The 25,330-nt window shown below is 28.3% G+C and overlaps 2 protein-coding genes across 3 annotated transcripts; both read right to left on the bottom strand.

Annotated features, from left to right (window-relative positions):
* Nucleotides 1-307: 307 nt before the first annotated feature.
* Nucleotides 308-7,378, bottom strand: LOC132938683 (uncharacterized). Of its 2 annotated transcripts, XM_061005663.1 has the most exons (3): nt 6,971-7,378; nt 3,069-3,692; nt 308-2,610 (listed from the first exon to the last, which is right to left on the bottom strand). In XM_061005663.1, the coding sequence occupies exons 2-3, from the start codon at nt 3,312-3,314 to the stop codon at nt 2,242-2,244; spliced, it is 615 nt and encodes a 204-aa protein (XP_060861646.1). In that variant the 5' UTR covers nt 3,315-3,692; nt 6,971-7,378; the 3' UTR covers nt 308-2,241. The 2 variants fall into 2 exon arrangements, with proteins under 2 accessions (XP_060861646.1, XP_060861644.1); XM_061005661.1 differs by having other exon boundaries at nt 3,069-7,378.
* A 1,583-nt stretch (nt 7,379-8,961) lies between these two features.
* LOC132939770 (protein CREBRF homolog) lies at nt 8,962-25,236 on the bottom strand. Its single transcript, XM_061007130.1, is given in 10 exon segments — nt 8,962-12,156; nt 12,159-12,209; nt 12,744-12,869; nt 12,970-13,043; nt 13,592-13,768; nt 13,831-14,035; nt 14,111-14,212; nt 14,280-14,805; nt 19,005-19,434; nt 24,068-25,236. Coding segments are annotated over 9 exon segments (1,593 nt in total). The 5' UTR covers nt 19,302-19,434; nt 24,068-25,236; the 3' UTR covers nt 8,962-12,121.
* Nucleotides 25,237-25,330: the final 94 nt, after the last annotated feature.

The following is a 25,330-nucleotide window of genomic DNA, read 5'->3' as shown; positions in this document are numbered from 1 at the left end:
AACGGCATAAATAATGTTTGTTTTAAAGGGTCAATTAAAAAAACCTTTCGACCTATAGTGCAAACGGCATTGAGACAAAGTAATCTATTATATTATCTATTTTAAAATTAACTTGTTTTGCATATCATACGATACTACAATTGTATCAATGATAACAATTTAAAAACAAATAATTTATGGTTTGAATCAATGAGCTATATTTTAATATCAAAAAAGCTCACTACAATTATCCAAGGTAATTGTCATTCACTGATCCAAACTATTACTTACATGTATTATTTATTATAAACGAGAGAAAATTATTTTTAATCTATTTAGGTATTTTAAATTATTAGTCTACTACAAATCTAGGGGGAAAAGCCCCTTACAAACCAACACTAAATAATCAATGATTACGCTCTAATTATTGATATTATTTATTATTTATTTTAACATTATGTATTGTCGTGATTTAAACAAGTTTAATTTAATTATATTTTTGTATTTTTACATCATATTTATTTATGTATTTGAATCAGAATAATAATAACACATATGTCATGTTTACAAAACAATATAACATATTGAATAACAATGCTTCTTTACTATCTTACTTAAAAAACTAGTTCTTAATGTTTAATTACATTTCGATTATCCCTAATCCCTTAAAGTAAAAACTTGTGGTGGGATTATGGAGTTCATAATTAGTTTAAAATATTAATATTAATATAGAAGATAAATAACATAAAGGACTGACAAAGAATTAATAATATAACAATATAGGAAGGTAATTTTCCAGATAAAGTTGACAATAAAATATAATACATTAATACCTTCATAATTTTCAAGATAAAGTAAAATGTCTATAACCATGCTGCAGTGTGTTCAAAAAATATGTAAATATATATTCAAATTCAGGGACTGGAACCTTCATGATTTTATTGGTTTGAGTTAAGTTTTGGTTCTTCAAAACCGAAAGTTTCGGATTCAGTTCTGGTTTCGGTTCATACCAATGTTAACACTTTTTATTTTATTTTTATCAATTAAGTACTTTATAAAAATTTTAACACAGTAAGAACCTATATTTAATGATGGGTACATATCTGTAATTAAGTGTACCTCTTTCAGAGTAAATATTATAATATAATATTAACGCTAAAACTAGGTGTCCTTGCTGTCAGAACCGTGATTAGGGTGTCTTTGTCTTTTCACATGATCCACAGTTGTTTCCAGCAATACCTATTCTGAATGGCAAGAGCTCCTAGCGCGGCATGCCAACACTGTCAGGGGTACTCAGACCAGGGGCGTCATTTGGGGGGGTGCAGGGTGTACATTTGCACCAACATTTTTTATAAACGCCTTCTTTGGCCTGCCAACAATAAATATAAGCGCCGATATACCTAAGTGTTATATATTAATATATTATATATATTTTATATTTTTTCAGTATTTAAAAAAAAATAATAAATATTCTAGGTACTAATGGGTTTTATTTCCAAAAATGATCGATGTGAGAAAAAATGTATAGGTTAGGTTCGATTAAGTACTATTAAGGTGCTTTATATCCATAAATTTGCTTACCAAATACAACTGGCATCCACAATATAATATAAACTTATTAAAAGTACCTACACACAGTTCTTCAAAAATAGTAATAATATTGTGAAGTTTTCATACTAATATAAGTGACGTATTAAATACATTTTACAAATATTCTACAGTTTTTGTCCCTACTAGACCTTCCCCCCCCCCACTAAAGAAAAAAAAGTTTTCTATGTGGCCTGGTAACAATTTGAATGGCCTGCAAACATTTTCGCACCAACAAAAAAAAAGTTGAAATGACGCCCCTGACTCAGACTCCGCAGAGCACACACTAGTTGCGTGTCCGTACTGTATCGGCCACCGGGAAGAACTAACCGCCCGACTACAGCGGACCTTCCGGTGCTTCTGTGTGGGCCCGGCTTCGACATCCTCCTTCCGAACCCAGAAGAAAAAGGCATTTTGCTGGCCAATGCCGACGAAGCCTTCCGACTATTCTACAAAATGGTAGAGGATATCCTTTCTTTGTAGGAGACAGAAGGAAGAGCAAGGCAGTTGGCCGGAAGATGAGCTCGACCACTGGACTCGGACACCAGGACAGCACGAGAACTCGAGACTAGCCAGCCGGGTCAAGAAGTCCGGAATTCCGGATCAACTGCGCTCGCAATTCGAATCTTGTAGATATAAGTTACTACTTACTATCGTTGTAATTGATAACTTGCACTATTGTTGTAATTGATAACTTGTTGTGCTTGTCAATAAACGATGGGAGCTGTAATGCAAATCGAGGTTCTCTCCCCGGTACACGTTGGCTGAAGGCCTGCTTTTTGCGTTTGTAGAATTCTCTTCGCTGCCCGCCAGTCTGACTTCTCGTTTTGTCGTTTTCTCGACCCGGCTCGATAGCTTGATGGCCTCTATTCTCGTATAACGCATCTTCTCCTTCTGCCCGTTATTGTTGTGCTCGTAGTTCCGGGAGCCTTGCGGTCTGCGGCACCCCCTGGCAGGCCCCTCACGCTCAATCGCGATCACCCGGACGGTGACCGACCGTGCAGTGGGTGTCCTACTAATGTCCTGGGCAGTGTTCGGACTTATCTACATAAATTTATTTAGATGAATATCTAGATAATTATTTGTTCACCTTGTATCTTATCTAGATAAATAGTTACAAGGTATCTAAGCGTTCATCTTAGATAATTTTTTTACTAATCTAAATAAATTCATCTAGATAAATGTTTTATTGATAAAAATCGCGAAATTGTACAAACGCATTTTAAAATATTTATATAAATTCTCAAACAAAGTTTGTGGTTTATAAAATGTATAATATATTATACATAATTTAATAATGTAATTATTGAAATATGTAATTAAAAAAATATTTATATCATTATTATTATTATGTTCTTAATGCCCCACTCAAATATACCTAAATTTAAAACCATTTAAAAAATAATTGTATCTTTTTTTATCTAGATAAAAAAGTATTTATATTTATCTTTATCTAGATAAAAAAATACTTATCTAATCCGAACACTGGTCCTGGGGCTCACCTGCCGCTGTGGAACAGTTTCGGATGAGGTGATTGGTGGTGCGGATGAGTAGCCGGTGTGGAGCCACTTGTTGCTCGTCTCCCGGAGTTCCGTATCGGCTTGTGTTCTGACGGGTGGACTGGGTGAAGCAATGTTTGCCCACTCTGGTCTGTTGTTCGACTGCCGGTGTTTTGGTTTTATACAGTTTTCCTTCTGTTTGATGGTTTCCTCCGTCTGTTCTTTTTTGCTGGTGAACGGTAGGTGCATTGTGTGCCCGAGCGCCCTTTCGGATCAATCACGATCACCCGGACGGTGACCAACCGTACTGTGGGTATCCTACTGTCCTACTAATGCCCCGGGGCACGCCTGCCACTGTGGGGCAGTTTCGGATGATCGTACTGAGGCGCTGGGTGGGTCACGCCGTTGGGTCCCGGTTTCCGGATGTCTTCGCATCGAGCCTTCGGTCTGTTGTCGGTGGTTGGAGGGCGATTTTGGCCCTCTCTGGTCACTGGTGTTGACCCGCCGGTGTACGGTTTTATACACTTTGCCTTCTGTGCCTCCCCCGTTGGCCGGAACCAGAATTCCGTTTCCAGTCAGCCCCACGTGGATGTGGGGCTAGGACCCAGCCGTCCCCACCCGCACTAGCTAGGAAATTACGTAATGGATGGTGTTAAATTTTAATTCAATGATAAAAAATCAACGCTTTTAAAAACTACTCATCAGCATTTTAAATGTTGACTTTCTGAATGCACCAAATAGATTCACTTTCCCATCGACTAAGGGCCCGTTTTACAATCATAGTTTAAACCACGGTTACGCTAGAAAGAAGTTGTAAATCGAAGCATTATTTCGACTAGGTACATATCGTGTACACAAAAAATAAAAATAATATTAGTACATTTAAGCATTTATCGCTCCGTTCAGAATCTAAAATTTAACACAATTGCACTATACACATAAAATCAAAAAAGGTGGGCAAGTGGGTGTCGCTCTGCTGTACAGTAGGTTACAATTGGGTCACTGTAATGGATGGTGTTAAATTTGAATTCAATGATGTAATATCATTGTATAAGAAAAACGATTCTGACCGAAGACTGTCAATCAGCCTATGATATTACTAAGTATATTGTATCTACTTGATGATATTATTGTGAATAAAGTAATTTATATATAACCTATTTACGTTGAGCCTTGTTTTAAATTTTCAATCCTTAGATATACAAATTGAACATTTTATACATTTTTAACTATAAAATAATAATTAAATTTTATCAAAATTTGAACTTTAAATACTTATAAAAAACAATTGTGAATATGTATTTTAATATTTTTCGACTGCTATTATAACAATATATCAGGAGCCTTGAATTCAATTTTCACGCATTTTTACCCTAAAAATAACATTTTATTGACAATTATAGAACAAAAAAACTAAAAAAATTGAAAACTGACAATGTTTGTACTCTGTAAACAGCTCAAAAAGAGTCAAAATATTTTCAACATTTTATGGTGTATATATGAAATGAAAATATAAATGTTTATGCATCTACAGATATTCGTTCTTGAATTACAACAAAATAACAAAATCGCTGTATGAGAAATCGAGTGCGAATATCCAATCTTGTAAAATATGAACTTCAAACGCTCATAAAAATTTAATTTGATTTGCTTGTAGACATTTTTTTTGTTGATAAAGATAGACAATCGTATGAGAAATCTTGTATTACATTTTCTAATCATAGATTTAAATAGAAATTTTTTTATGAATTTATAACTCAAAATAATTTGCACATTTCCGTGAATTTTACGTATTTTGTCAATTCTTTAACTTTAATGCTTATAAAAAAAAATTGTGACTATGGATTTTTTATTTTTTTCATCTGCCTTTGAAACAATATACTTGGGGCCTTCTATAAAATTTTCAAGCTTTTTTAACCAACAAATAAAATTGTATTTTATTTTATTCAATTCCTTTAGTTTTTTTTAAAAATGTCAATAAAAATTTGTTGTGTCAAAAAGCGTGAAACTTTAATATAAGGCTCATGCTGCATGTATTGTTACAACAGCAGTTGAAAAATATTAAAAATACCTTAGCACAATTTTTTTTATAAGCACGAAAGTTAGAATTTTTATAAAATTTATCTTAATTTAAATTTAAAAATTATATTGTAGTTAAAAATGTATAAAATTTTCAACATTTATAGCTACTATTGAAAATGTTAAACAAAGTTACACGTAAATTGTTAATTTTATAACCAAAAAATCTAAAAATATACATTAACTTTTTTTTATAGATATTTTATGTTCAAATTTGGACGAAATTACATAGTAAACAACCAAGAATAAAGATTTTAAAATAATTAATAACAATATAAATAAAATATGAAATATCCTAGACTGACAAACTATCTTTGCTGAGAACGGTATTTCGTTTACAATGATATACTATGTGATCCAATTGTAGCCTATATTACACAGCAGAGAAGGTAATTCTTTTAGATTCTGAGCAGACCGATGAATGTGTTGATTTTACAATGATGTGTGTTTTTTTTTATTTTTGTGTTTGTCATCACCTTTTAGGACAGTAAAAGTGCTTGGATTTTCTTCAACAGTATATTTTCGGATAGAAAATTGAATCTAGTTGATACTTTGTGGGGTCAAAAGTAAAAATTTAGTGAAGTTAAAAACAAAAAAAAAAATTAATGAAAACGGGAATTTTTACACAAAATCGATTTAGTAAAAAATCTTGGTGTAACTTTAAAACAAATGAGCTAAGATACATGCAATTTTGACTGAATGTTTATATTAGCATTTTCTATACACCATAACATTTCCAAAATATTTTTACTTATTTTGCGCTGTTAAAGGACATTTTCAGTTTCCAATTTGTTTAGCTTTATTTTCTATGAATGTCAATAAAACTTTATTTGTTGGGTAAACAATCTTGAAAATGTAATACAAGGCTCCTACTATATTGTTACAATGACATTTGAAAAATATTTAAATCCTTAGTTATTCTTTATAAGCATTTAAAGTTCGAATCTTGACAAAATACGGAAAAATCACGAAAGTTAGCAAATTATTTTAAGTTGAGAATTCATAAAAAATTTTCTTTTGAAATCTAAGATTTGAAAATGTAATACACAATTCCTCATAAATTCTTCTACCTTTATAAAAAAAAAAATGTCTACAAGCAAATCAAATTAAATTTTTAGGAGCGTTTGAAGTTCATATTTTTACAAGATTGGATATTAACTCGATTTCTCAAGGTTCCACGTAAATATAGGTTATACTTAAATTACTTTATTCACAATAATATCATCAAATATACTTACTAATATCATAGACTGACTGACCGTTTTCGCTCAGAATCGTTTTTCTTATATAATGATATTTTATCATTAAATTCAAATTTAACACTATCCATTACAGGGACCCACTTGTAACCTACTGTACAGCAGAGCGACATCCACTTACCCACATTTTTTTGTATCATAACCTATACAAATTTATAATTAATTTAAAAATAATTTATTAAGTCTGGTTGACTGGTTAATTAAATTTTAAAAATATCACTGTACCCACTCGTAATCTACTGTACAGCAGAGCGACATCCACTTACCCACCTTTTTTTTATTTTGCTTAAAATTTAAATCATTTTAGGATTTTGGGCACCCCGTGGAAATTAGAAAACCTGGCGCCCATGATGGTGTATAAAAAATGCTAATATAAAAATTAAGTCAAAATTGCATATACCTACGATAATTTGTTTTAGAGTAACAACAAAAACCAAAATCGATTTTCTCAAAAACAGATTTTGCGTAAAAATTCCCGTTTTTCTTTTGTTTTTCAATGCGCTTTTGAAAATTACTGGGAAATACTTTTATATTTGACCCCCCAAAATACTAACTAGATTCACTTACCTATCAGTAAAGATACTTTTGAAGACAATCCAAGCATTTTTACTGTCCTAATGTGATGACGGACAAAAAGAAAAAATAAATAAAAATAAAAAAAAACACATAATTGTAAAATTAATACATTCATCGCTCCGCTCAGAATCTAAAATAACTAAAATGTGTAAGTGTTAAATTCACTTCCACGACAATACAATAATTATGATAAAAGAATAAAAAATTGTTTTTAATTTAAATTACGTACACTTGTATAAAAAGAATGTTCTAAAAAAAAAATTCTTGCGTTGTTGTTTTCATATTATTTGAAACAGCCAATTTACGCGGTCACGTGGCATGAAAAAAGATTTATTTTTACACTCAAACAATATGAAGATTCAGACACTTTCTGCTAAAAATAGATTTCCTGCTTGTTAGTTGTTACACACTTACACGTGCCATTTTGAATTTAATGAATATATTAAAATAATAATATAAATATATAACACGTATACATATAAGAATTCACTTGGAATTTGCGCGTCACATTGTAAACAGTTTTTTCTGTGTCACTTCAAAATATACCTACATAAACACATGCAAGTCAATGAACTATAATATTGATAATACAATAATATTATACAAACATAAAAACTTGAATTATATTTTAAAGAGTAGAATATTTACATCGTATCTGGCAAATTACAATTACGTCAATACTCAATATATAAAATATAAATGTAATTTTGGGTGGGTCATTAAGGTCTAGGGGGCCATACCATTTAGCCCCACCAATATCATTAACATGGTTCATTAACCCGGTGCAGGATAATTTTTGGACCAGCGAATTTCTAGATTATCGGATAATAGTTTATATTTATTTCAAGAGAATGATATGAATTGTTTTTTGCCAACGTCACTAAAACCAGGCCCAGCAGGCCTACAAGAGTACAAAAAATTCTAGAAAATAGCTCGCTCAAACCGGTGTGAAAAACCCACTGGGATATTTGCACCAATTGTCTCCTCCACAAGCCTTTAGCTTAGGCTTTTGGTGAGACAAACATATAGGTTTTATTTAAATATTCATATACTATATTATTTAGAATAATAATAAATAACAGTTACATTAAGCATAGGCGTGTGCGGCCCGTTGTGGCAGAGTGGGCCAATGATACTTGAAACAAATTATTTTAGGTGTTACACTGTTATCTATAAAATTACATTCATTTACTCATTGGTCATAACCTACTGTTTACATTGTCATTGGTGGGACAAAAGTCACAACTGATTATAAATCAAAAAGGATATGGTACACTGAAAAATAACAAAACTACAGTAGTAAAACAATGACATCAATTTTTAATTTCGAAAAATTGTCTACATTTCATAAGATCTAAACTTTAAATACCTACTTACTTACACACAAATTCAATATTGTAATCGCAGTTTATATATCTACTACCTATTATATTCATTTAGGTACAATTATTGTTCCCAGAATTACATAACGTGAAAATGTAAAATGTGTCAAAAAACATTCTGAAACAGTTGACAGACAACGGTTAAATTATTCATTAATTAAATCATTAAGATATACTCAGTACTCAGTAGTCAATGTACCAACCACTCACAGATCATACCAAGATATTTATAGACATCATAGTTATTTATAGCAGACTGAAAGTTTAATTAAAATATAGTATACTCGTTATACATAGGATTCTGACCATAGACCTATAAACTAGGTTTATAGGCCTATGATTTTGACCTTAGGTGACGACCCCTTGTTCAATAACATGTTTCATTAGGTCATGGTCTCCGGACTCCATAATGGTGTAGTTATTGTGAACATAGAAATATAAAAGAATTCTATTATATTTGAAATGGTTGGGCAGGACAGCGATATTTGATAAGATTAATAATATCAGTATTTTATTATATAATCTTTATTCTTAAAAGTTTGTATAGTCTTATAATGTAATAGTTAACTCATAAATAATTAAACCAAAATAACAAAAACAACAAAAATAATATTTTTTGTTATTATTAAATCAAAAATAGTAATATTTTTCGGCATTTTTCAATTACTCACTTAAAATTGTAAAATTACATTGGCAAGTATTAAAGTGCGTTTTAATCTTGTATTAACATATAACATAAAAAAAAAAAAAAAAAACAGTACATTGCATATAATACATGACATAAACTTAACACAATACAAATTAAAACTGTTACAAAATAATAATCACATATTATAGGTAAGCTTTTGACAGATATATTTTAATATTATTATTTTTAAATTAACACCTACATAACATTACCACAATTTTAGTAAGTATATTTAATAATTTATCTCAATGAACTGTATACATTTATCATAACTATAACATAATGTATAGTTCTTGTTTAAAGAATATAAATTGTTTTGTGAAGTTTAAAAAACTGCTAAAAAAATTAAAGTGGTACTGGGTTTATCACATACTGAACACAAACATGACACAAAATTTCATATTAATGTAAATCTATATTTTCACAAATTGTAATATTCTTATTTTTAATGAGCATCTTTAATTTTACAAGAGCTTTTAAACCTGCAAGACACTTTTGAGATAATTAATTTTACAAAACTATAATAAAACTAACTAATCAACCTCAAGTACCAGATTTTCAAATATACATTAATTATAAACAACTTTCAATAATACAAATATGGTTTTGATGGTTTTTATTATAAAGCTGTTTAGTAATATAAATTCCCAGATATTTTAAATAAAATAAATAAAATTGAAAAGAACAATAGTTTAGATAGTTTAGTATATAAAGTAAACATGTTTAACGTACCTTAAAATTAAATAATATTAAAAAAATAAAGTAGACCTATAATCTGGTACAATAAAATAACTAATTTTGATGTTTGTTTTCAAATTACAACAAGAAAGTACATTATTTAATCGGAAGAAGCTTAATATGTTTATAAATACAATGCTAAGTAATATTAACATAATTACGAAGCCCGGTTTAAAGAAATTTAATTTAACTATCATAAAAAAGGTTTTTTTTTTAATTGTTAATATTTAATAAAATGAGCAAACCCGTGTTTTTATCACATTTCTCTGAGTAGGTAACTAGATTTTTCCAACAGAATCTATTAGTAACTTAACCCTTTTGAATTAAAAATATTTACTTAATAATACAGTATAAATTATATAAAACTAAATTAACATTTTAAAATGATTTTTTATAGTTTAAGAGCAATAATATATTTAAAAAAATACAATACTAAAGCAGTGATCTTTAAATGTAAAATGATCACAGATAAATATTTGTTAATTAAGAATTTAATTATTTAAACTTAAAACCTAAATAGCTTTATATGTTAAATGTTTATACCTTATGTTATAAATAATTATAAAGCAGATTAGAAAAGAAATAAACACATCCAGCGCTATTAAATTATAAATCACTAAAATTGTTTGTATTTTTATATTTATCAATATTGAATTAGTATTATTATATAGTTCATACTAAGAGTATGTTATCATTATAATGATAAATTATTAAATTATTTTAATAAATCCCAAATATTATTTTAATTAAGAAATATACTTATATGATGTCGATATCCAACTAAACATTTAACTAACTAAGTTATATTTTGATTTAAAACGAATCATTTCAGAGAATAAACATTTTATTGTTATCAGATTTGTTTCTTAATAAAAAATTACTTGAGTTAATATTCATTTTTTTTTTTTTAGTCTAGTTTAAACTAAATTATGGAATTTCAAATTGTAAAATTGACATTTATATAATTTTACTTTTAAAGCTGAAAATTAACAATGGTAAACTATCACTAATATTAAATAAGTTCTCTCAAACGTAAAAAAATATAGTTTTGATTTTTAAACAATTCACTCATAGCAGAGAAAATTACAGTGTAAAGAATATAAAATTTGTCATACAATATTCAATTAATTCAACTTTATAATAACTTTTTTGAATTTTTTATTTTTAGAGAACAAGTAACTATTATAGTAAGTGAATAATATTAATAGATTTAGAATCTAAAAATAATTGGGTAAAATTGTAAGTCATGATTAAACTCAATATTGAATATTATAACTTTGTTAAATATAGTCATTTAGTATTTTTCAACCATTTTTTTTTTTTTTTAATAACTGTTTATGATATTTTTAATATTTTTCAAAATTGTGTCAATTTAAAAAAAAATATATTTATATTTAATACCCCATTAAAAGTGTTGTCAGACATCAGTAAAATGTCTCATTCTTATATTTTCCAAAAATGGTAATTTAATAAAAGCAACAAATCATATTATACAATAATTTTTAACGATTTCATAATTATTTCTCGCTATTAATTAATAAAATGATCAACATTGATCTAAAATTATTGAGCTTCCAAATTTAAAAATATAACCATAATTTATATAAAATATTTAAAAATGTAATTATTTAAATATCATGAATGTACATTAAATTGAGTTCTTTTTTTTATAATGTTTATATGATTTAATATTTACATTTTTTTTTTTTTTTTGAGATTATCTTGGTACAAAATATGTACTAAATATTTATGAACAATACAATTAATTTAATAGTAAGTTAGCATACTATGTATTAAACAATACTGTAATGAAATGGTTTTACTCAATCAAATGTACACACACACACATAATCATGCAGAGTTAAATTGTATGCCTTTTCTTAACAATAATAAACACATAATAATTAATAAGTAATGATAACCAAACATATTTACATGGTAGTAAAAACATATGATGCTCAAAAGAGGCAAAAAATATAATAAAAATAATAATAACAAATCAAAATTATTTCGACAAAACATATAACAGTTACATTTTATAAAGATAAATCAAGTCATTAAGAATTTAAGTATCAGTAATGATACTGTTAATATTGAACAAATTAACATACTTTCTGGGAAGTAGTAGGATTTTATAATTGACTGATAAATGTATAATCATTTATCAATAGTATTAAAAATAAAAACAACAGTTGCAATAATAACATTAATGACTCCTTTGGTGGTCAACTTAATCATAATAAGAGTTTATTGGCGATCATCTTTAAAAATATCTTAACTTAATAACTTATATAAAGACTAGTTTAATGGTACTTGATTTTTGGCAACTATAGCTCATCCAAGCCACCTCGCCGTGCACCTAATTTGGTTTTCTCCAGAACTTTATTCACAAATTCTGTAGTTTGCCCAGCTACTTTTAATCCTAAACAATAAAATAAGAATAAAAATATAAAATTATCGATTAGGTAAGTACACCAATTTGAAATGTTTTAGTAATAAGTAGGTAGAATGTAGAGAAGTCAGTATTAATTAGAATAGTGACCTTTGACTTCTATGAGAGCCAATTTTATTTTATTATTTTGGGATAATTTGAGGCATTTCTAGTAATGCCAAAGACAAAACATATTTCGGTAGAAATATTTAAAAATACCAAATTAACTCAACAACAAAACTAAATAATTTTTGTTCATGTGTGTAAAAAATAATTGAACCAATAAACTATAGGCAACCAGAAATTGTTCAGTCTCGCACATTCCCACCTTCTAACCAGCACAAGCACCTTTTGACAAAACTCGTCGGGTTGGGAGCGCTTCATTAGGACTAGCCAGTGTTCACATGGTGAGAGAATTGGACCAAGACAAATAATTTTTTTGTGGGTGCAAACGAGTTGCGTTTTTTTGCGGCCCACAATATAGTGATATAATAATATAACTATTATAAATAAAAAATAACTTACTGGTAGCATTTTTTGCAATTTTCTCACTGGCATTTGTCAATTCTTGACTTTCTTTTGGAAATGAGTCACTTGTTGTTCTAGCAACTAACATCTGTTTCACTTGAGCTATAGCATTAATCAAACGTCCTAAGAAAAATTAATTCAATTATAAACATAAATGGATCTATTAAACAATATTTTAAAGTATTTAAGAAACACTTTAAATTAATTTAATAGAAAAAATTACTGTGTTCAGTTTCTAATCCAAAAAGTTTTATTTTGTTCGCTTCATGTTGAGCTTTTTTCTTCAATCGGCATGCTCTGCGGATATAAATTAATCAATTAATCAATTCAAACAAACTATAAGCATTAAACAATCAAATGAAAAAAACCTGTATAGTTAAAAATTTAACATAAAAAGAACTTCATAAAATTCAATAATAAATTTATAAAATTAACAATCGTTTTCAGAGAAATTCTAAATTATTGTCATAAGTATAAAATATGAGTTTTAATTTAAGACCAGAATATAATATATCCTAATCTACTCCAAGTTTTGTGATATAACACAAAATAATGATGTCATTTAAAGTCAGTGCCACTATAGATAATTGATATAATTATCAGTTTTAAGAATTAAGATTAAATACATTTTTAACAGAAATAGTTTTTTTAATTATTTTAAAATATGAAAGATTTTATACCATACAATCATTCAAATTTAAGTCCATCACATACTGTGACAACCTTAACAGACTATTTTCATAAGCAGTATGAATAAGCTTTATTTTTAATAAAATAAAATAAGTTATTCAATTATGATTTAAATTAAACATAATTAAAAACTTATTTTTAACAATAAAATGTACCTGGATGCTAATTTGTTCTTTTCTTTACGTGTATTTGGTCGAACATTAAATGGCAACTCGCTGACTGGTGTCATTTCAGTTATACTTCTGTTCAATTTATCCAATTCTCTGCCAATTGACTGTAATTTTTTAGGATTTGGTGTTAAATCATTACCATCTCCCTTTCTTGCTTTACCACTAGAACATTTTAATAATTACTAATATAAAATTTAATTCATAAACAAATTTTTACAATTTACCTATGTTTAATTCCTTGTATTGAGCAATTCGGACTAAATACGGGATCAGTAACCTCATTTAAACAATGTGGATCCTCTAGCTTACATTTTAAAACTAATCTTTGACCTTTAGGACCCTTAGACTGAACATTGTACTGCCAAAAAAATCTATCCTTGTGTGAAGATGATTTGGCAGATGTTCCACCACAATCACTGTCCCCTGAGTCTACCAATTTAAAAATAACAAGGCTAAAATGTTGTATTTGTTACTATATTATAGTTATGTTTATTAAAATCCAACCATTATCAGATGAATAGTCTTCTTCTTGTTCTGTATCATCATCAGAATCATCAATGGCTTCATCCAAAGAAAAATCATAAGCTTCTGGACTCAAAACACCTCCTTAAATAAATTAAAATGTATATTTTTGTAATTGTAATTGTACAGTTAAGGTTTATTTTAAGCCAACCAGTTGAAAGCGAGGAAGTAGATCCTGCTTCTGCTAATGATCCAGTGGACAATAAATGCTGTCGAGGTTCTCTACGCTGCCATATTTGTTCAAGTCCAAGATGAGTAGGAGCTGATGATGAAAGATTTCCCCTTGATCTGCTAGCCAGCATAAATCCGGATCCCGGAACACTAGTTCCAAATATGGGAGGAGATAAACACTTCTGTGATTTTGTTTCTTTCTTCAAGAGTTCTTGTAGTGTTATTGAATTTGTTGGACCTGGAGAAAGTGATGAACGTGAACTGCAACTGTTTGGTGAAAGTTGAAAGCCAGACTTTGAAGAACTTGGTCGATTAACAGGGCTAGTATTCACAACATGATCTATCAAGTATGAACTCATTAATGGGACTGTATCAGGTATTTCAGATTTTACTGAATCAGGTGGTAACAATAGATCATCAAAATTGAGGTCTTCTAATAAAGATTCACCACCATTGGCATTTAATTCAGCTAATGTTGGTCCGTGAAGCAAATCGGATTGATCCACCTGCATTAGTAAACCAATGATCAGTACGTTTTTAGCCATATATAATTAAAAATATTCATACATAATAGAGAAAAAGAACATATTTTGAAATAAAATCTCAAATCAACTAAAATTCAATTTTAAACTTAAAACTAAGCAAGGTTTAATGTAAGTTGTTAATTGTTGAAAAATACTCATAGAAGTCTTTGATTAAGTTCTAATGGTAATCAAAACTAAACTGTTAAATATCAAATTAAGTTTAAAAATAATCTATAGGTAACTTGATGTTTTAAAGTAGGTACCTATATAATATTTAAAGATGTATGACCAGATATAATTTCTAAAAAGGGCATTCCCCATTTCCGCACAAATTATCAAAAAACACATGGGAACAATAGCAACAAATTTTAATATTACCAATAGCCCCTTACTGCATGGTTCAAATATGTTTTTACAACTTTCAAATGTTACCGAAATTTCATTTTAATCAGTCTAAACATTACTATCAGTTATATTCACAAAATTATAATCGACTTATCCACAAACCATAATATTATATTATATAGACGACTTTGTTAACAAAAAATTAAAATTGTAGCACTTTTTATTTAATAACAATTTTCTTTATAATGTAAATTATGAATCATAACTTGAAAAAACATTTAAGACAAATAATATATTATAATTTGAACAAATTTATATCTATTCATTTCTTTACAGGATATGTGTAAAGAATTTAATTCACACAGAGGCTATGATATGTAATGAATTAGTGCGGTAATGGAAAATGCTATATAATATACAAAATAATAAAAAAAAAATTTAAATGAACTAAGTATTACCAAATATTATGGAAATATGAATATTTATATATGATTTTTAGATTATTGGTTAATGTCATAAATCTTAAAATAAATTAGTCAATAAATAAATATAACAAACATCAATAATGATGAAAAATGTTGATATATAGTTTAAATATTTTTACTGATTTTATTTAAAATGTTCTAATATTTTAATATTTACCTAGTTCTAATAAATATAGTTTGAGTTGGGCAGAGGTTGATGTAAGTAATAACACATTTTACTAAAAATCCCAGTTAGCCATGTGATATTTTGCACATACCATGATTTAACTTGCAAGGCACCAGATAAGAAGTCCTACTGTGTCATATTTGGACTTCATTAATTATGTATGTATATTTAAATTGTATACCTTATTTTTGATTACAAATGTGATCTACTATAAGTAAGTTAATTATAAAAGAATCAACTTGGAGTGGTATAATCAAATTCATAAGTACACATGGGTACATTTTATCCTTCTTTATGAAACTTTTTTTCTCTGTAAAACATATATCTGAATAATAGAATGAATCAGTATAGGTATCATTTATATTTTAATAATTGCAATGAATATAATCATTCAAAAATATAAATAGTAGGTACATAATATGAAAGGCAATTAGTGGTAAACAGACATAGAAATATAGAATATTATTAAAACATAACAATTGTTGGATAATGTGCTATCTAAATAATTTACGGTGTCTAGACGCTCGACTAAGGTTTGTAAGATAATGTACGTTCGACCATGGTTAGTAATATAAGGTACACCAATCAGTGTCATCAACTTACTTACATAAATTAATAGAGTACAATTATATATTTGATTTTGTGATATCAACTTGTAACTAAATAAGTAAAAAATTTAAAAAAACTTTCATCATATAAAAAATTGTGGGTACTACAACTTTTCTAAATACTTTACAAAATATTTTAAAAAAAATTATTAATAAGGGGATGCTTAAATTACAATTTCAGAATTTTTTACCAACATATTTATGAAAAAGCATCAACAATATGAAAATTTAATTTTGTTTAAAAATAATAATATTCAAGTAACAGTGAAATTAAAAAATTAACAAATCTATTCATACATAGGGAATTTTTATATTAAAATAATTTTTGGCCAGGAAAAAAATTTTTTCAACATTTATATGCTATATGTTATTTGATACATTATATAGGTAAGTTATAATAAATCATAATAAGAATATAAGGCAGGTAAATAAGTTACTATTGCACAGTGAAATGAAATATGGTGATACTGTCCGTGTTCAGAATTTTCTATTCACTATAATAAATAATATTGTTTAGGTAAAATGTTTTCACTAGTCATTATTTATCCAACACAAGGTAGAATAGTTGAATATTTTCAACCATTTGATATATTGTTGTAGGTAATAAGTTAACCACACAGCTTAAACAGAATACAGGGACAGTGAAATAGTACCTTCAAACATTTTAGCAAATAACCACATTCACCAATGATATCTTCGTCACTGATTTTGCATTCTCATTTAAGAATTATGAGCATTGGTTTACTCGACACAATTGCGGAAAATCGGATATAGCAACGTAAAACAAGTGACAATTTTTCCACAATTGATTACTGTTATTATCATTTAAGTAAAAAGAAGTAGAAACTTAGAAAAATGTCGCATTTAAATAAACATAATAATTTTTGAACAAAATTAAATTTTTTGAATTAAGTGTTTTTACATATAATAATGTGTTAGTAAAAATGGGTTTTCTCAGCCCAAAAGCCTGAAAGTGTTATTTTTTTCTTTATGGTATATTATAAATTTTTTGTAAAGCATTTATAAAAATAAAAATTTGTGGTTTATATGCATTTTTTTTATATAATAGAATACTTTATTTTTAATTCTTTAAGTATATAGTTATATATTGATATCATAAAATCAAATACATAATATACTAGGTATATTCCAAAATAATATATAATAATTGTATTCTGTTAATTCACATATGTAAGTTGATTATACTGGAAGGCTTAACTTATCTTCCCCACCATGGTCGGATGTATACGCTATATACAGCAAATAATTTACATGAATTCATCCAAACAATTATCCTAACCTAATAACTAGGGCTCGGATTTCAATGCATTTGCATTTTTTTTTATTATGACCCAATATAAAGCTTCTCCATGCTATATATGAGTTTCAGGTGCATACTTTTCGTACAAGAACATTTTATCAGGGCATTTTTTTAAACATTTTTACCTGTTTTTAAGAATATCACAAAACCAAAAAAATTTTACATTTGATTACTAAGGTACAAAACATGAAATGGCATGAGGATTGAGGCCCACCAGGGTGGATACTCTTTAACTTGGGGTGTATTACATTTAAGAAGAAAAAATAATATATTTTAATTTGTGTACTACAACATGTGTAATCTGGTTTAGAAATAACAAGTCTCAAATATCCAGATTGTCACATGATGATTACACACAGATATAAATTTTATTAATTCAACACAGTTCAAATTAAAAAAATAATATATTTGTTAAATAATGTCATTATGACATTACTATCAAAAATAAAATTATTTTTAATGATTAAATGTTTAGGAGATGAATAGATATTTAAATTTTATAGGGCATTAAAATCCAAGTCCTAGTTATAGTTAATAGAATTATACATACATATCTATATTCAAAAATAGTTCTCATGTAAATTCAATAAAATATTAAGTTGGGATATTTTATCTTAAGATAAATCATTAATATGCCTACATTTCATGTTAATTATTTATTTTATTAGTTAACAGTTATTTTGACAGCTATTGAATCATTGTTTGAATTAACAGAAGAGAAAATAGTCCTTAAAAAACTCAGAATTATTATATATTGGTTATTGGTAAATTAAGTAATGATATTAATTATTAAATTTTTTTAATTGTTCAGTAACCCAATTTTAAGTGCATTAAATATTATATGAATTGCACAAAATTTACTTAAAGGTTTTAACATATATTTTTGAATAAAATACTTTAATAATTGTTGAATTTTGTATGTACTTTCTATAGGAACTTACCTATATTCTCTCAACATAAAGAACAAAAAATCTACAAATAAAAAAAAACAAATGGTGGCTACCTAACGATAAAAATTAACCAATGTTATGAAACTGCTGAAAATAAGTTGAAGGACTTATTCGTAACAACTTTAAGATAAAAAAATGTTGTCTCTGAAATAATTTTGATAAAATTTGGACCCAAGTAACAAGTATAATTGTATAAAGGATTGTCAAACTAGCCATTTTAATTCTGAAGAAGATAATAATTATAAGATAAAAAATAAAAATTAACATAACACAAAGATATAAATAAAATAATAATAATTGTCTTACCTGAAAAATGTCTTCATCCATTTTGATGAACGACATTTCATCAGATCTTCCTATCCACCCAGTATCGTTATTAGTGAAAAAATTTTGATCTGCATTATTGACTACCATAGGATCTTGAATAAGATCATTAGTTGTATCAAATAATTCAAATCCATAATCTTGTAACGAATTAAGATCTCCATTCTTCCTTATTGGTATAGGTACCCCTAATGATGAACTCTCTGTAGGATAGTCAGCTTTCAACACACGTTTAGTTTCCATTGTGCCAAAAAAGTTTGTATACTCTTTGTTATTCATTTTTCTTCTTTATAACGTAATACAAACACCAATAATTTTTTTTCTTAGAATTAAAAAAAATCACTTTTTACTTATTTAAGTGTTAAAAAATTCTTGAATTAATTAAATTCTTATTTTCTCAATTTTTATTCGTCTGAAAAAAAAAAAATCAAAAAATCAGAACTAGGTTGGTAAGTACAGCAAAAAACTTAATATTTAAACGGTAGTCACTCAATAATGACTAAAATATCATTGTTATGATTAACACTGTTTTTTTAATTTAAATTTGACATCCTTATTTATATAATGGGTATATTCATTTTTTAAACCATGAGTGTTATTCAGGTTTTATAAAAATGAATCAAGTTTGTATATGTATTATAATAAACATAACATCAATACATTAATGAAATATTTTTAAAACGTATCTGTGAACAACATTTTTTAAAAAGATACCTGTGTAATAATAGAGCAATAAAAATGCAAAAAATGATGTGCTGTTCTAACTATATTTTATTGTAGAGGTGACATTTTAATTAAAGAGTGAAACAGTTGCATGGTGAACTTGTCAGACATTTAAACAATATTATCACAAGAAATATAAAATACTAACAACATAATGGTCAAGTTAAGGAAATCCAATATATATAATATATAATATATACTATAAGATGAATACTAAAGTAAATATTAATAAATAAGTAGGTACCCAGTTCAGAAATAATTTTATTTTCAAATAAAGAAAATGCATATATTCATATTATAAAATGACACATACTTTTGTTATGAGTTAAGACAAATAGAATTTACGTGAGATTAACCACTAGTAGTAGTTCCTCAGTAGTAATTTAGTGTAATGTATGTACTGGGGTTTGGTGGGCTTGTTAAATTTATCTAATTAAGTAAAAATAATTTATAAGAATTACTTTATAAATTATATATTAGAAATCAAACTAATATTGTACATGTTAAAAAATGTTATTTTATAAAAATTGTCTTATATCCTAAAAATGTAATCGTGTACCTGCCTATAAGTACTTACGAGGTACCTACATTGGAAAAACACTCCTAATAACATATTTATCTATCCACGACTATTATAGGATGTGGTATCTAATTTCTTATACCGGAACTCAAAAAATATAAATATAACAACTAATTGGTCAGTTAGAATTACATCTTGATTACGTTTATTTCGAGTATACTGTTAATAATTCTGTATGTTTAGACATCGGTGATTTATTTTCCGCAATTTACCAATAATTATGTATTATTATTCAATGTACAAACCTTAAAGGATTTTCGTTAAGTAATCATTGGAAATCCAGATTTCCAAAATATATAAATATTTTTACCCACTGAAATATTGGATAAATTATCATGAATATTCTGCATAAAAATTGTGTTTTTTGATTGGGTATTGGTACTATTATAATATATTTATTGGTCTAAGTGGTAATATGAGCTAATTGTATTATAACTACAGGTTTTCCTTATCAATAAATGTATGAGAAAAATATTAATTTAAATAAATTAAACTTAAATAGAAAGTAATATATTATGTAATATGTAGGTACTAGTATTAATCACTATTTATTCAGTGTAAGAATGTTTGAAAATCTCTGGGTATATTAGGAAATCTTATGTATTTGGATTTTGGAATATGAAATAGCAACTAGCAGACATCTTAAGACGCCTAGTGTGTGACCTATGTGCTGTAACATTGTTCTCAAATATACATTATGGGGAATATCAGGGGAATAATGATCTAGTCCTATAGAATCAACCAAATTTGATTATTTTTTATTAATTACCTAATAGAGGGAAATTTTCTACAGCTAAAATTATAAACAAAAAATTGGAGCTCAATATGTAAGTCTATATTTTTTATAGCCTTCTTTTTTCAGAAAAAAAAAGGAATCAAAATCCAACATTTCTATGATTCCTAAGAATTTTTATTAATACTATACCATACTGACCCACTTTAATTAAGTATAAGACAATATACTAGTGAAAAAGTATTATAAATTAATCTATACAGTTAAAACATTGTTTCACTCTGAATTTTGATAGTAATAACACATTTAAATGCTGCCTAATACTGTAAAGAAAATAGATAAATATTTTATGTCATGCTCTACTTTAATGCACATAAATTAACCAGTCAAATATATTACTATTTCATAATTTCAAATATATGAATTTGACCCTTTCATTGCTACACTATTCATCCACTGCAACCTGTGTATGCTACGTAAAATAAAATATATATATATTTCTTTAATTTAAATGTTGAGATCTAATAATAACTTTATTGCAACGATAATTTATTTTCACATATTTAATAAAAGATATATTAAATATAAATGTATATTTAACAGTATTGCAGCATCCTCAAAAAGCAAAGCTTATGCTGGGAGAGCAAATACTTAAAGGAATAAAGTATAAATAAATAAAGGGAATATAGTAAAAAATAAGTATAAGCATAATAATAAATGATAATTAAAAATACAATTTATAAAACAGTAAAAGGAAACTTATTTAGAATACACGAATAATATAAGAGAGCATCTAATGGGGTACAAAATCTAATAACATGAGACCAATAAAGAATAAATAAAGTAGATGTAAAATAAGTGACAAATATGGTATAGTATTATAATCTATGTAAGAACTGAAATTAAATACAATTTAAATATAATTTTTTTATATAATTTTTGAAAGTTACTTATTATCTAATGAGTTAAGCTTAAAATAATGCGAGCTAAGGTTTCCGAAACTTGTTTGGTTACATGCAAATGAGAATATTATAAAATATAGCGATGTAAGAGTACGTCTGGAGTCTGGCGCAGTGATAGGGTTAAATATCTGGTTAAATAACTTATTATTTACCAGATGGACTATAAAATAATAAAATACTATTTTTAATAATTATTAAGTTATATTATAAGTTAATGAATCATGAATATTTTTTTTAATATCCATCAATCATTATTAAAAGCAACTGGTTTATAAACTATAGTACATTCCTACCTATTTAAAAATATAAATTTTTTTTTAAGTATGTAGGTGATGAAAAAAAACAACATTTTATTTTATTATATTATTATTTACATATGAAAATTAAAATATTTTATATTTTTTTTTTATTATTATAAATGAAAAAAAAGTGGGCAAGTAGATTTTGTTCTGCTGTACATTAGGTTACAAATGGGTCACTGTTTAATGCATAATTGTATTAAATTTGAATTCAATCATATCATATCATTGTATACGAAAAACAATTCTGAGCGGGGACGGTTAATCAGTCTAGATATTTTATATTTTTATTATATTTTATTATAGCCTGTAAATTGAATTAATATTATAAATTACAACAAAAAACTAAAATCGTTATTTTTATTTTTTTTGTTCCTATGGTGATACACAAAGCTTTAGAAATTAAAATTCCATTTTTAGCGGTTTTTTGTAATTTGTCGGTGTTGATAAATTGAAGCACTCCTTCCGGTAGAAATTTTGTATACAGGATAAAAAAAATATAATAAACACCATTATAAAACCACTAGATCCCTCACTCGGCTCAGAATCTAAAGTGGGACAGCTTGAATTGATTTGAGTAATACGTATATTATAATATACCTAATATTATTTATATAACTACACAGAAAATATATCAAAAAATAAATCATACAATTAGAGATTAAAAGGGTACCTAATTATTAGATATTTCAATAAACAGGTATGCATGGGTAATAAGGTTATAGTTCGCGTACATAACTGTTGTCTGTTGGTATTCACGCATAGTGCATACCTCACGGCGTAAAAATAAATAAATATTATACCTATTATTATAGTCTAAAACACATTGTCGTTAACAATTGAACAGCTGTTAATAATATTTTATTCACCACCGTCCACAACAAAGCGTGAAAAAGCGTAATTCAACCTACCTAACCATACTAATCGGTTAAACACGAAAAATGATTAATTAAATGTTTCATAATATAAACGTTCGGGCAAAATGTCGTTGCGCGGTAAGCTGTCTCTCGTCGTATAGTAGTTTTAGGGCACCCACGAACTGTGTGTCGTCGGTATAAAAATGGTGTACGTACCAAATAATACCGCGGAGCCTGTACCTTCCTTGTAGGGTTCGGTTGGTGCACCGTTCGCGAAAAAATTAGCATATCGAGCACCGTGCAACAAGTCGATCAGTCGAAAATTATCGCCTATCATCGCGGACGTTTCACACGCGGGGTCTCGCCGACGTGCACTGCCACCACCATAACCACAGATACCACTCGTAACCCGTAGGTCGCGCGCGATTAATAAATTTTCGACAGCAGAGTCCGCCGAAAGAGTCGAAAGGCTATCCGATTTTCAGTTTTAACCAAACAAGGCACGCACACACGCGCGACGATCGCGCGCCTTCTCACGCACGCACAGCAGCTCGGCAAACGTGCATCGCGCACACACACGCGCACACGTAAATACCAATACGGACGATGATAAAAAGTAGTTTATACGCTTATACAATTACATACAAAACATAATATAGATATACATAAACGCATTATATGCACGTATACGCAAGCACGCGCGCGCTCGTATTTACATGTTTTACATAAGCATTTAGGCCACGCCACGGGCTCGCGGACGTTACGCGTGTGTGTGCGTGCGCGAGTCGGGGCTATTGCGGGGTTATCAAGGACACGCGATTATGATAAGAGGCCACGAGGATGGATAATGATTATTACAGAACAATAATAATATTCTTTGTTTATATTTACCTTTTGACAACAGGCAACGGACGACCACGTCCAGCAGCAGCGGGACCGCAACGGCGGCGGCGGCGCACGGCGCTCTGAGCGGTAGTGGGTCCTCCTTTAGCGACGGCAATGACGATTCGACGCGATGACGACTACAGGCGGACGACAAAGAAACGCGCGCGGCCATGACTTTCGACGGCGCGGCGTGACGGTGGCGAGCAGGTGGCCCCCTCGCGGAATTTATAATCGGTCTCCGAATTCGATGTAGAACGTCTCCCGGAGCCGAGTTTACAGGCCCCGCGTTTCGGAACGATACAAAAAATACCGAAATCGGCACACAGACACAGCGTGCCGACAATCACAAACTTAAATATTATAATTATTGTTCGCGGCGATGCCCACTTGTTGGGCTCGGGTCTCGATCGATGAAAACCGTACGCGGCGACGACCACTGTAGTACTGTATTGTGTATTAGTGTTACTCAATTAATGTATAAATGATAAACGGTGGAGAACAAAACAAAAATATTACGCGATCGTCAACAATTTTATTTTTATTATGATTATTACCACAGTATTTTGCACGGCAGAAGATTACGACGATAATAATTGTTCGTGGCGTGTGCGAGAAACCCGTTGGCCTGTGTTTACATCGGCAGTACACAGTTACTGTAACTTGCTTACTAGCACCGCATTGGCCGTGAGACGAAAGCAAAAATAATAATAATATTGATAATGTTAGGGCACTATAGTTAAATATATAATTATATATAGTGCCTTAATAATGTGTGCCATGTAGGGGGGAAATGGATTGAAAAAAATAATAATAAACAAACATCTTGTTGGTATTTTTCGGACAAATGAAATCAAAGGTCACATGACGAAAACGCGATCGATGGCATAGAGTAATATAGAGATGCCGTTCGAAAAAAAAAGTGAAGCGGAAAAGGTGTATGTTTGCCAGTGTTACCTATCTAGTGAAAAAAAATTATGTTGTCACAAAGTGTACGATAAAATGAAACCACATTTCGTAACTTCATTGCATTTTTTTTTACATATTTTTGATTTAACATGAGCTTAATCCATGTATTCCAATAATAAATTGCAACTTGCCTACTTAATTTAAATGTCTTACACGACTTAGTTAGTTTTATTATTTATGTATAAAAATTAAAAAGCAATAAGATTATTACAAATGTATAAAAAAAATCAACATTCAAAATTAACACATACAGCTGCTTTCAGACTCTTGTGAGTCTCCCTGATTGGCCGCATGATTCTGTAA

This window comes from Metopolophium dirhodum, chromosome 2 (assembly GCF_019925205.1).
Source record: "Metopolophium dirhodum isolate CAU chromosome 2, ASM1992520v1, whole genome shotgun sequence".
NCBI classification, from domain to species: Eukaryota; Metazoa; Arthropoda; class Insecta; order Hemiptera; family Aphididae; genus Metopolophium; species Metopolophium dirhodum.
Note: the sequence above shows the minus strand (reverse complement) of the source record. Positions and strands in the feature narration are given on the sequence as shown.

What these genes read in the sequence shown, in the direction of transcription:
- LOC132938683 (XM_061005661.1), bottom strand. Translation starts at nt 3,314, where the DNA reads ATGCACCTACCGTTCACCAGCAAAAAAGAACAGACGGAGGAAACCATC. An exon ending in AAACTGTTCCACAGCGGCAG is followed by an intron (nt 2,611 to 3,068) that starts GTGAGCCCCAGG and finishes AAATTTATGTAG; the next exon opens with ATAAGTCCGAACACTGCCCA.